General features: G+C 40.4%; 1 protein-coding gene across 10 annotated transcripts in view; it reads left to right on the top strand.

The window, feature by feature from the left end:
- LTBP1 (latent transforming growth factor beta binding protein 1) overlaps nucleotides 1–13,119 on the top strand; it is a gene marked incomplete at its 5' end in the record, with an annotated part of 351,236 nt that overhangs the window by 37,590 nt on the left and 300,527 nt on the right. For all 10 annotated transcript variants that reach the window (XM_081068156.1, XM_081068146.1, XM_081068160.1 and 7 more), the window contains one exon: nucleotides 2,697–2,994. In XM_081068156.1, the coding sequence (XP_080924282.1) occupies nucleotides 2,697–2,994 (298 nt within the window). The remainder of the gene's footprint in view (nucleotides 1–2,696; nucleotides 2,995–13,119) is intronic.

Genomic DNA, 13,119 nt, shown 5'->3' with positions numbered 1-13,119 from the left:
AAAAACATTTTTAAAGTACTTCTGTATCATTTATTTATAATATTCCATATAGTTCAACACCTCACTTAAAATAACAGTTTTGCCATACATGCCTACAAATTTTTACATTGGCCACCAAGTAGATGGTGACAAACATACAAATTTTTGAAAGGACCCATAATTATCTTATGAATTTGGTACCATGGCAAATTTTTATTTTTTGCCTTAAAAAGAAAAGGGCAATATAAAATACCTATATTAGAGCAAGAATTCAATATCATGCAAGCATGAGTCTGAAAACCCCAAACTTGGTAATCATAAAAATAGAACTCCTCAAAAACTTGCTGGCAGAAGATTGCCCGTTTCCAAACGCTGTGTATCAGTGGTTTTCAAGTTCGAATGTGCATCAAACTCACCCGGAGGGCAGACGGCTGGGCTCATTTTGTACTGAGCAGCCCCGGAGCAGCCCAAGTCGGTGCCTTTCCAAAGTGTTTCCAGGTGACCCTGCTGCTGGTCTGAGCACCACTTTGAGAGGTGACCCATGAGAACCTCTGCTGCACGAGGTCCGAATATCACAGGAACAATGGCTGGATCAAGTCTGGTTGCGGGACATGAGTTTTGCTTTGCATGTTGGGTGAGGGGCTCGCTTGTCATGGCAGTTAGAGAATCTGCCCCTGCAGTTCAGCCCAACCCCTCCTGTCGGCATGCTCCGGGGGGCTGCTGCCAGAGCCTAAGTGGGGTAGTGGAAGGCAAAATTGTCTAATCGTTCTCCTATTGTCCTTTTAAAATTTACTGCAAAAGGGTGGTATTGTACATAGTCATACTATTACATAGCATGTTCTTTTTTTTCCAGTAGAAAATTTTTGTGAGCGTAAAGTTTTTTCCCCTTTTGTTATTTTTTTCCCTGTCCCCCACCTCCACCACATGCCAAATTTCAGGAGTTAAAAAAAAAAAATTGCTATGCTTTTACACTTCTAATTCTTCCATGCCCTCCTCAAGATGGTTCTTCCTGTATATTCTCATGGTATTTTGGAAGATTTCAGTCTTTGGCCTCTATCTAGGTACCAGTTTTTGTAGGCTGCTCTGTGCAGCCTTCTTGGTAGATTAGTAGACATTTGCAGTACACCTTGGGAGGGAGGGGAAGCGGAAATCATTCTCAGATGTTAAACTGAAACATGTTTCTAATTGAAAGCATGAAGAGAATGTATACATGAAAGTGCCGGGTCGGGAGGAGGGAGGCTGGTCTCTGGCAGAAGCTCAGCTTTGAAAGCCCAATTCTGTCTTCCCTCATGGAAGCTTCTGTTCTCTCCGGGTGGAGCCCATTTCCATTCTTGGGACATTCCATAAATACTCTAGTAGGACCCGATGATTATCAGGAAAACGCTGACAAATTGGAATCCTGAACTCTAGAAGTGCGTTGCTTTTGACTTTGAATTCTAGAAGCCTAATATGGGAAATGCCCTTGGGGACCATTTTAGAATAAGCAGCTACTGCCCTCCCTCTGCCCCCAAACATGTACAGGTGCAGAGGCCAAAGTTAAGTAACTTACCCCAAGGTTACTTAGGGAACTAGCTACATTTTTCTTTTTTTCTTTTAATTTTTTTTCTTTATTATTATTTTTTATTTTTTTCATTTTTCTTCCTTTTTTTTTCTTTTCTGAGAATCATTCCCAACTTTTGAAAACTTTGTCGCCTTAGTATTCTAACACTGAACAGCCATTTCTTGTCATTATTTGCTATAACCAAAAGGAATCATATTGTAGAACAATGGGAAAAGTATCTTCTCACTTTTATAGAAAATCAGTAGGTTTTAGCGGTTCTAGGTTTTGGTCATTTGGCTCTTCCATAACTGAGCCTTCTCTGGTTCATATTTCTCATCTATTTTGTAATTATTTGTGGACTGAATCTTGCGTTGAGTTTTATGGGAGATTTGGTATTGTGATCTGCCTCAGGACCAAGAGTTTAAGTGAGAGGTACACTGATACCAAAAGATTGGCATAACTAAATGTATTTGGACAAATAAAGAAGGGAGTGTAGAAATCATGCCCATAGGCCTATGACATTAACCCAATAAAACTTAAGTCAATAACATCTGAACTCCCACAGGACCTTGCCTATGAAAAAATCCATTTACCCATGACTCATAGCCCTGCTAACTTTAAAACTCTGCTTGGCCACAAGCCTGCTGATTCCAAGTACATGCATCCTAGCAAATAGTAGATAAAGAGATTATTTATTTTTGGTTGCCTGCCATTATAAAATTAGGGGTGGTCTACAGTGTACTGGTAAATGTGTAAGAGTATACATTGGATGCCTCTCACCTCCTGGGTTTTCTTCATGTAAAAAAAAAGTGAGGACTAAATTTCTGAAAAATTGTCTCCATGCTCTGGTAGCTTATGCAAGATGAAGTTGTAGCACCTCTGGGAGGGGCGTTGGGATTGGGCTTGGACTTTTGTAATTTTCTCGACTCTTGTTTTGATACCTAAAATTTAAGCTTAAGCTCCAGAACACAACTTAAAAAGAAGCACTTTGTTCAGGAAGTCATTAATAAATATTAGCTGCCATCATCATCATTATCATCTCGATGTCTTTCAGTATGGTTTTATTTTATTGGTGAATATCCTGATGCTACTGTTACGCCTTTGGAAGAATCAGTAGTGGAGCATCAAGTCTGTAATGCTTTTCTTCAAATTTGTGTCTTCTGTTATCTTTCTGCAGCAAGCTGTGTTCCACCGTGCCAGAACGGAGGGATATGTCTCCGGCCTCAACTCTGTGTGTGTAAACCAGGGACCAAGGGCAAAGCCTGTGAGACAACAGCTGCCCAGGACACCTCTTCACCAGTCTTTGGAGGGCAGAGTCCCGGGGCTGCTTCCTCCTGGGTCCCTACTGAGCAAGTAGCAAAACACGCTTCATCTAAGAAAGCAGACACTCTACCGAGAGTCAGTCCCATGGCCCACATGACCTTGACCCTCAAGCCGAAGCCTTCAGTAGGACTCTCCCAGCATCTACATTCTCAGTGAGTGTTTTGAACTTGCCTCCAGCTCGGGAGCATCTTAATTATTCTCTTGGATGAATTGCTTTAAAGCACTGTCAGTTTTTTTGCAGTTTGCAGAAGTCAACTTGGATAATAATGTCTTTCTTTCCTTTCCTTAAAGTTTTATGTGTTATGCTTACACATAAAGTCTTGCAGAAATAGTTGATGTGTGTGTTTAGCCTCTGCAGGGAAGATTTACTAGAAGCATAAACCACAGCAATAGTGAGGATTATAGACACCAAGGTTGGAAAGGCGTAATAAAGATAGTTGTTTGATTGTGGTGGAGCTGTGAGTTAAAAAATTCTTTTGTGGGGGGTGCTCTAGAGTTTTGCAATAATAATTTAAAAAGAGAAATGGTGCGATTTTTAAAGATATGTGGAAAAGGTAGGAACTCGGCTTTGCACAGAGAAGGTATTCAAATGAGAGCGAGTCCTTGAAAAGAGAATTTCTCAGCCTCCATAGCAGGTTAAGTATATTTTCTATTAACACCATGTTTACCTTCCAGTTGCCATGCACCTCCGTTTTTGGTGAGTGAGCTTGTGTTCTATTTATGGGAACATGGTCTTTTCTTAGCATTAGGAAGTTCTATTCTAAACAAAATGAGAACTGCTGGGTAAGAACGATTCTCCCTGTCCTCCTCTGAGTCTCATAAGAAGCTGCTCCTCAGCTGCCCAGGGTCCTTACACAAATTGTTTCCTTTTAATTAGTGACTCTAGGTGGATAACGAGATGTAGAATTTATTGCAGCTCTCACTCGTCATTTGTCTAGGAATGTAAAATACAGGAAGTTGTCAACTTAAAAATGGGCTTAACCTAGCAGTTCATTTGTAAGCTTGGATTCTAATGTTACCTCTCCCCCCCCCCCACCCACAAAGCAGCTTACACATGGTGATTAGTCTCTAGTTAGCCCGCAGAGGTTATTTAATCTGTTCCTATAGATAAAATTGTCCTAATTTATACTTACCCTTTGAATAGGCCACCTACTATCCCTGCTGAGTGGGGTCCTTCTAACTTTTTCTTTCTCTTTTAATTCCCTCTTCAATCCTCTTCTTTGTTTTTCTTCATTTTTCTCTCATTTCTTCTTGTCTCATACTTCACTTCCACCATGATAAATAGATTGTGGTGAGGGCTTGTTTGGAATCTTACCACTTTGCTAGCATTTCAATTGGAAAATGTCCTGCCACTCTCAACAAGAAAGAATTGTGGTTATAACTAGTACTTAGTAACAGTTTTCCTAACGAATACTTAGTTCTTAGCCAGGTATTATTTCAAATGCTTTGTCTATATTACTAATTTACAACTCACAGTGACCCTATAAGGTAGGTACTGTTATTAGCCCCATTTTACAGATGAGGAAACTGATGTGTAGAGTGGTTAAGTAATTTGTTCAGTTACAAGGTGAACAATAGTGTTTTAATTTAAATGGAGGCAGAACAAGGAGAGTAAGTGTTAGGCTTTAGGTGGAGGCAGTCAGGATTCAAACTCTGAAGTAGGTAGAGGGTGGCAAACTTTTCTGTAAAGTATCAGATATTTTCATCTTTTGGGACATATGGTTTGTGTTGCAGCTCTCTGTTCTGCCATTATAGCCCAATATCAGCCCCAGACGATGCTAAAATGAATGAGTGTGACTGTTCCAATAAAACTTTATTTATGGCTATTGAAATTTGAATGTTATATAAATTTCACATGTCACCCAATGTTATTCTTCTTTTGATTTTTTTCCCCCTCAACCCTTCAAAGATGTGAAAATCTTTCTTAGCCTGTGCCCCATACAAAAACAGGCTGTGGGCCAGCTTTTTTGGTCCATAAGCTGTGGTATGCTGACCCTTTCTCTAAAGGACAGTCGTGCTTTTTTTGTGCCAGAACACGAATGGAACTGTGTCCTTGAAATGATATAAAGCTTTGATTATATCATAATGAGACATCTCCCACCATTGTTCTGGATCTTAAAAACAAAGAACAGTTCTGTGTGGAACTATGCCTTGAGTCAGATTATTATGCATTGCAATTATTTTTTTTCTAGCATTATTACTTACATAAACTGTGAGGTAATTTACAAGCGACGTCATTCATCTTGAATATCACCATCCACTGTTCGACTTTGACCTTCTGTGATGTGCATATATGGATTGTTAGTGAAAACCATATGTCAGATGTCAGATAAAGGAGCAGCTTTTTTCTTCTTTTTTCATGTTTTGGTAGCAGCAGTATAATTTAGACAAGAATGTTGTGAATAAAAGAGGTGGCTAAGGTTTCAGCTCTAACTTGGCTTTGGGAAAATAGAAGTCATTACAGACATACCTTGTTTTATTACGTTTCCTTTTATTACACTTTGCTCTATTGTGCTCAGGAAATACTGTATTTTTTAAAAATTGAAGGTTTGTGGCAACCCTGCATCGAATAAGTCTGTTGGTGCCATTTTTTCAAAAGGCTCAGATGATGGTTAATACTTATTTATTTTTTTTTAGCGATGAAGTATTTTTAATTAAGGTATGTACATTGATTTTTTAAAGGTATAATGTTATCGCACACGTAAGAGACTATAGTATAGTGCAAACAGAATTTTTATATGTACTGGGAAACCAGAAATTTTGTGTGAGTCACTGTATTACAATACACAATTTGGGGAACCAAACCAGCAAATCTCTGGGGTATGCCAGTTGATAATTTGCTTCAGAGACTTCATCGGCTGAATTAAATGCTTTTTATGATACCATTGTTACAGGCATGTGTCCTGTGTACTTAGGGTTAAGGAGAAGAGATGGCCTACGATGCTAGCAATTCTGATATTTTCTTAATAAACTTTTACAGGTTGCCCTATTATCTGGGCACTGCAGAGAGTGTCAAGATGTACAAGATCCTGTTCTGTTCTTAAGGAGATTTTGACATAATAAATGAGCTATACCTTGAGGGATGCAAAGGGCCAGGGACAGTTGGCCCACTGATGATTTTGGGTAATGACACAATCACCTGAAATCATATTTAATCAAACTGCTAAGGAAACACATATGATAGGACCATTTTTGCTGCTTTTGAGAAATGTAACAATTCTTAAGTTATCTTTTTTAAAAAAATTTTATTGGGGAAGGGGTATAGGACTTTATTGGGGAACAGTGTGTACTTCCAGGACGTTTTTCCAAGTCAAGTTGTTGTCCTTTCAATCTTAGTTGTGGAGGGCACAGCTCAGCTCCAGGTCCAGTTGCCATTACTAGTTGCAGGGGGCGCAGCCCAACATCCCTTGCGGGAGTCAAACCGGCAACCTTGTGGTTGAGACGATGTGCTCCAACCAACTGAGCCATCTGGGAGCTCAGTGGCAGCTCAGGTCAAGGTGCCGTGTTCAATCTTAGTTGCAGGGGGTGCTGCCCACCATCCCTTGCGGGACTGGAGGAATTGAACTGAAAACCTTGTGGTTGAGAGCCCACTGGCCCATGTGGGAATTGAACCGGCAGCCTTTGGAGTTAGGAGCACGGAGCTCTAACCGCCTGAGCCACAGGGCTGGCCCAAGTTATCTTTTTTTAAGTTTACCTACTTTTGGGATGTTTCAAGGTTTTCTTTTTGTTTTTAATCTGGTGAAGGAAGAGATTGATTAAGCCTCCTTAAAGTGCTTGTAGACATAAAGTTACCTAAAATATCACAGTATTTAGTGTTACATCATTATCTGGATCGTTTGCTGAGTAAGTTTTTATTGAGCACATTCTATGTACTGTGCCCCCTTCTAGAGGATTGGGGTGTAACCCTGAGCAGCTAAACAAAATGTCTACTTTTTTGGGTTTCCTTTCTGGAGAAGGGGAGATGACTGATAAGTGGCATAATTAAAACGTGTTAGATTGTGATAATTGCTGTGGTGAAAATAAAACTGTAATAATGGACAGGGACAGCGGGGTGGGTGTGAGGAAGGAAGGAGTGAGGGCTCCGGTGGTTTTCAATATGTCAGGGAAGTCCCCACTGAGAAGGTGACAATTAAGCAAAGGCCCTAAGGAGGTGAGGGCATGAACCATGAAGATGTGTGGGGGTGGGGAAGAGACCCCCTGAGGCAGGAGTGCGCCTGGCATGTTTGAGGAACAGCTGCTTTAGTAACACTGTAATGTTAAAACTACACAGGTGGGTATTAGATGAATTGGGTTTACCGTTGTTCGAATTGGTTTCAGACAGCTTGCCTTAGACCCAGATACAAACAAAGTTCTTCAGGAAATCAAAGGACGGAGCCATTGTTTCCAGAGTTTGGAGTGCTGGGGAAGTGGAGGTCAAGGGATGGCTCTGGGAAGGTGGTCTGTGAGCTTGTAAAGATGGTTACATCTGGACAGGGACAAACTGGAGAAGAAGGGCATTTCCAAGAATGGCAATGATATGACATCAGAAAGTATTTTGTATCAGTTATGTACTGCAATGTAACAGATCACCCCAAAACTTAGCAGACTAAAACAATAAACGTTTATTGTCTGTGGTCAGGAATCTAGGAGGCGCTTAGCAGGGAGTTCTGGCTCAGGTCTTTCACGAAATTGCAGTCAGCAGGTACGGCTCGACTAGAGAATCGACTGCCAAGATGACACACTCCCGTAGCTGTGGCAGGAGGCCTCACTTTCTCTCCACAGGGCTGCCCGAGTGTCCTCACAACATGGCTGCTGGCTTCTGCCAGAGAGACTGATCCCACATTGGAGAGAGCAAGGAGAAAGCCAGCAGTGCCTGTTTAGTCTTGAAAATGACATACCTTCATGTCTGCCTTATTCTACTCATTAGAAGTGAGTCACTAAGTCGCCAAGACTCTGAGAGGGAGTAGAATTAAGCTGCATTGTGTTAAGGGAGAAATATCAAAGAATTTGTGGACATATGTAAAAATGACCATATTTAGGATGTGGTTTGATTGGAACTTGATATAGAAGAAGACTAGTGGCAGGCAATAAAAGGTTTGTTGAAAAGCAAGTTAAAGAGTAAGATTTCAATAAAACAATTCTAAACAGATACAATGAAACAAAATTGGGAAAAAAAAGTAATGGAGGGGGTAGCCTATAGTTTGAAAGAGGCTTAAGAAGCATATTAACCAATCATAGCATTTGGACTATATGTCTATCCTGATTCAAACAAACTATAAATAAAAGAAAAAGATAATGATGAAGATTTGTAGGACAATCATGAAAATGCTGGAAATTTGATGATATAAAAAATGATTGTCGATTTTGGGGACTGTGATAATGGCATTGTAGTTATCTACACAGGAGAATCATATTAAAGTATTTACAAGTGGAATTATATGGTGTTTGAGCTTTGATTGAAATTATCCAGTAGATTGAGGTATAGAGGTAATAAGACTGGCCATGAGGGATAATTATTGAAGCTAATGGGATGGGTACATGTTATTTTCTTAACAATTCTCTCTATTTATATTGTTAAAATTTTCTGTAATAAAGAGTAACAACAACAACAAAAAAACCACAAGAAAGTTTCAAGTATGGAGAATGCTATAATCTTTCCTCTGCCTTGGGAGATTAATCTGGCTGTAGAATCTAAAATGGGTTAGAAGGAAGTGAAGTTAAGAGTTATTGTAAATTCAAAACCTTGACACCTAATTGAATGTGGGAGGCTAGGGAAAAGAAAATCAGGTATGTTCTAGGTTTGAGACTGTGTGGGAAAAGGAAGGATATGGAAGTCTCTCCATCTGGCTGTTTTTGAAGATTTCTTTGCAAATACCATGGATCTCCAAGGTTGAAGGTGGTTGACACTCGGTGAATGGATGGTCTCTGACAGAGCTTTATGGATGAATAACCCAGATCATCCTCTGTATCCCACGAGGGTCTTAAGTGGTAATCAGTGGTATATGGCTCACCACTTGGTCAGTTATTGGTTTGGAAAGACTCTGGCCAGGGCGTTGCAGAGGTAGTCATTGCTGTGGTTGGCAATTTCATTCCTGCTTCTAATGGAAATTTATTATTATGGTGTTTCTTTTTCCAGTTTTCTGGGCCATCTCATGGATACTCCATGAACTGAAGAAAAGACCAAATGATGCTTCATCTTCCTGTATACAAATTGTGGCAGTCACTTTTCTGATTCTTTGAACTTTGACCTCACTTTATTATACTGGCTTCTTTAGAAAGTCCACAGTCACACTTCAGGTTACTCTCGTAATTGCATCTTGGAGATGTTATTCACATGCGCCTGTCAACATAGTTTTTTGAAGAATTGCCACTGTTAGATCACAGGGGCATCCCCACTGTCTGTCTTTAGTCCTGTGTATAGTAAAAAGGTGTTAATTCTCATAAGTTAAAGCTGGGAGACTCCACAAAGGACAAAATTCAAATCTGTGTATTTTCCAGAACTTACCCATCATCACCTGCCAGTATCATTATTCACAGGCGTATTGAAGTTTCCCATAAAAGTTTGTTTTCAACCCTCAGTGCTGCTCAGTGAGGCTGTTTTGACCGTATAAAATGCCTCTTTGCTCGTTAATCATGATGGGTGTTCTAGGCACAGACCATGGAACCACGAGGTGGACATAAGCTGCTAACGTCTTTTGGTTGTTGAGAGAACGTTGGTACAAGTCACCACTGCTTTGCCAAATGGGGAGCTGTTATTTGTAATGTATATGGAGGAAGCACTTTTTCAGGAGACAAGGTACCCAGTTCCTGTCTTTCGGCTTGAGAAGGAAGTCTGGTTTTACTCAGGATACGAATGTCAAATCTATCTAGAGAGCTCACATGTATCCAGACTTTTTTTTTTCTCTGGTGATGGCTGTTTTCATTATCTTACGGTGTCCTGATGTTACAAAGGATTGTGGTTAGTTTCTCTGGAATACTGAGTTTTGTCCTGTTTCAAACCACTTGAGGGGACTGAATTTATCTGTTGGCATTCTCTATCCCTCAGTTCCGTCATCTTCTGGGATGTGGCGAAGAGAAAAGAAGCAAATTAGAAAACGTTCTTTTAAAAGACAGGCATAATTCAAATGCGTTGTATATTTATCAAGTAAGCTTATAGTAAGTATGCAATATATTTTCCAAATATAGGGAGGGCGCTTTAGAATCCACATGGAGTTGATTGGTCCCACTTTCAGAGTTCTTGAGAAATGAATACTTCCCATTTACCATGGGTCAGTTGATAGGAAGCAGCATTGAGTGATGTCTATGGCATAGAGAAGAGGGTGCTACAATGTCCTTTATCTCTGCCTAATTTTTAGCTTCCTGTCACTGTGGTTGTGAGTCTAAAAAAATCTCTATGCTGTGATACTGACAAAGATGGGAGACTTTGTGGAATATTCTTTGGAGTATTCTACTCTGCTAATTAACAGCAGCAATAACAAAATGTATACTTGTTCCCTTTATTTGGACTTTCTCATACTACCCCTAAAGAAAAAAAAAACCTCATTAGAAAACTACACCAACAATTAAAACTTTATGGAGAAATTTCAAGCTTTTGGTAGCATTAATAGTTGAGATTGGGATTTTGTCTGAATTTATGAGAGGCCAAGGAAATGGTCAGTATTTGGTTTCCCCAGATGGTCTCTCAGACTATGGGGTGGTTGGAGGGGAATCTTGCTCAGTGTAGACCCCCATCCTCCACTCTGCTTACCCTCCCCCAGGTTTTTCTTCTGTATCTCTCTGTACTTTCCATTATTGTAACACTTACTACACAGTTTTGTTTGATCACGCCGCGTATAAATGAATCACACAGTATGTATTTTTTCAGTGTTATGTCTGAGATTTATCTATGTGGTTGTGTATGGCTGTAGTTTTCACATTTACATTGCCAAAGATTAGTTCATCATATGCGTATACTGCAACTTATTTATTCTGCTCTTGATGGATGTTTGGAAGTTTTCCAGTTTTTGGTTCTTATAAATAATACTGTGTGCATAGGTATATGTGGGAATTCCAGAAGAAGGCCCTTGTGAACTCATCAGGAAACCAATCCCAACTGGGTACAACAATGTCAAGGTTTGAGAAGGACTTTATAATCTATCACGTAAAGTTTGATCATATTGGTATCTGTTGTTCAGCACTATTTTGTTTGAGACACACAGGAATGTGGGGAAAAGGGTAGGGTGAGATAATGTTCGAGAAACTGGAAGCAAGGAACTTTTTTTCCTCCTGCAAGACCTGGCAGGAAGAGTGAACTGTGGGGTAGGGGTGGGAGAGGCAGGAAGAAGAGTAGGGGAGGTCACTTGTGCCTTGAGCTGTCCATGAGGAAGCACTGGCCAGAAGTAGTTTTGAGATGCAACCAGTCGGTAACTAGGTTTAAATTCTGGTCAAAGGTACATAAGGAATTGTGTGGAAACTCAAAATTTATAACTGAAAAGGGCAAAGGATAGAGTTTGCACCCCAGTTTAATTGGTAGAAATCAGGATGTTTTGTTGCTATGTAGTAATAATATTAATAATAACAACTAATATTTACTGAGTGTTTATTCTGTACCAGGAGGTATTAAGTACTTTCTAAGTTTTATCTCATTTACTCTTCTCACAATTTTCGCACACATTTTTCTCACATTTTGCACAGTGAAGCAATTCAGGTACGGAAGGATTAAGTAATTTGCCTAAATTCACTTAGCTAGCAAATGTGGAGTCAAGATTCAAATTCAGGCTGTCTCTAAGTTATCCTCTTATTTATATTGCCTCTTTGTTTGATGGCATTTGTATTAGTTCCCTACTGCTGCTGTAACAAATTTAGTGACTCAAAACAGCACAAATTGTCTCCTAATTCAGAGGTCAGATATCTGAAATAGTACTCACTGGTCCAAAACCAAGATGTTGGCAGGGCAGCCTTCCTTCTGCATGCTCTAGGGGAGACTCTGTTTCCTTGCCTTTTCCAGCTTCTAGAGGCCGCCTAATTCTGTGTCTTTTGGCCCCTTTTCCATCCTCAAAGCCAGCATGTTGGGTTGAGTCCTTCTCTCTGCCATTCTCTGCTTCTTTCTTCTGCCTCCCTCTTGCCTCCCTTTTAAGGACTCTTATAATTATGTTGGGCCCACCAGAATAATCCAGAATAATTTCCACATCTCAAAGCCAGCTGATTATCAGCCTTAATTCCATCTGCAACTTTAACTTTCATCTGCCATGTAAGCTAACATATTTATGGGTTCTGGAAAGTAGGATGTAGACATCTTTGGGGGGGATGTTGTTCTGGCTCCCACACTATTTTATTAGGGACCCAGTCTTGTCCTGGCAATCTTGCTTGCCACTCGGGAGGGAGCTATATTCACAAGGGATAGTAAATAATCATCAAAATTCCCTTCAAATAATAGCAGATCCAGCCCTTATGACTCTTACGATAAAGTTAGGTTTAAATGCTTCATGTAGATTTAAGGTCTAAATGTGGTCTCCACTGTTCTGTAAAATTTTGTAACTACCACACTCAGGCACTTGTGGGTAAAAGCGGGAAACCAAGAGGTCAAGAGCCTAGAGATGGCCAGGCCCTGGGAGGGGCCCTGGCTCTCCCTATGGCCTTAGCCTTGTGGAACCAGGGATTGAAAAGTCAACACCACTCATAACTAGGTGCCATTTGAGGTACATTACTCCCCCTCCCCAATTGACAAAGTGACCTTTGGGCTCTGGTTTGGGGGAGTTAGAAAGGGGTAGGTGTAGACAGGAGTGGGAGAGGGACAGGAATGTCCCTTTCTTCAACAATTGAAGTGTGGCTCTTGAGCCTGATAAAGTGTTTCCCATGTGATTATTCTTCTATGTTGAAAGAAATGTATGCACTGAAAATTGAATTAATTAGTTGTCAGAGGACTTGCTGCAAACGGACAATGGAATTGGGGTCGAAACACACATGAATCCACCGATAAGCAGTTCGAACAGAACACAGTTTGGCTGACACATGGGATCCGGGAGATTTAGGCCAGGCCTGTCTGGCTGATGCCAAACATGAGAATATTTTAGAGCCTGGCTTTGGGTGTTGTGCAGATTAAAGTCAAAATTCCTCTTTCCATTTGGATATGTTTTGGCATTCCATAGATACTGCCCCTGAATCCTTCCGTGGTGCCTCTGGGGTTACACTAAATCCTCTTTCCTTGTTTTCCTTGGCGAAGAGTTCATGTTTGTTTGAACAGAGTGTAGACTAAATTTTTATAACAGAGTTGTCCGGGATCAGAGTGAACCTCTAAGGCGTGAGTCCTGTGTGAGAGA

The sequence above is a fragment of the Rhinolophus hipposideros genome, assembly GCF_964194185.1.
Source record: "Rhinolophus hipposideros genome assembly, chromosome: 12".
Lineage (NCBI taxonomy): Eukaryota > Metazoa > Chordata > Mammalia > Chiroptera > Rhinolophidae > Rhinolophus > Rhinolophus hipposideros.
Note: the sequence above shows the minus strand (reverse complement) of the source record. Positions and strands in the feature narration are given on the sequence as shown.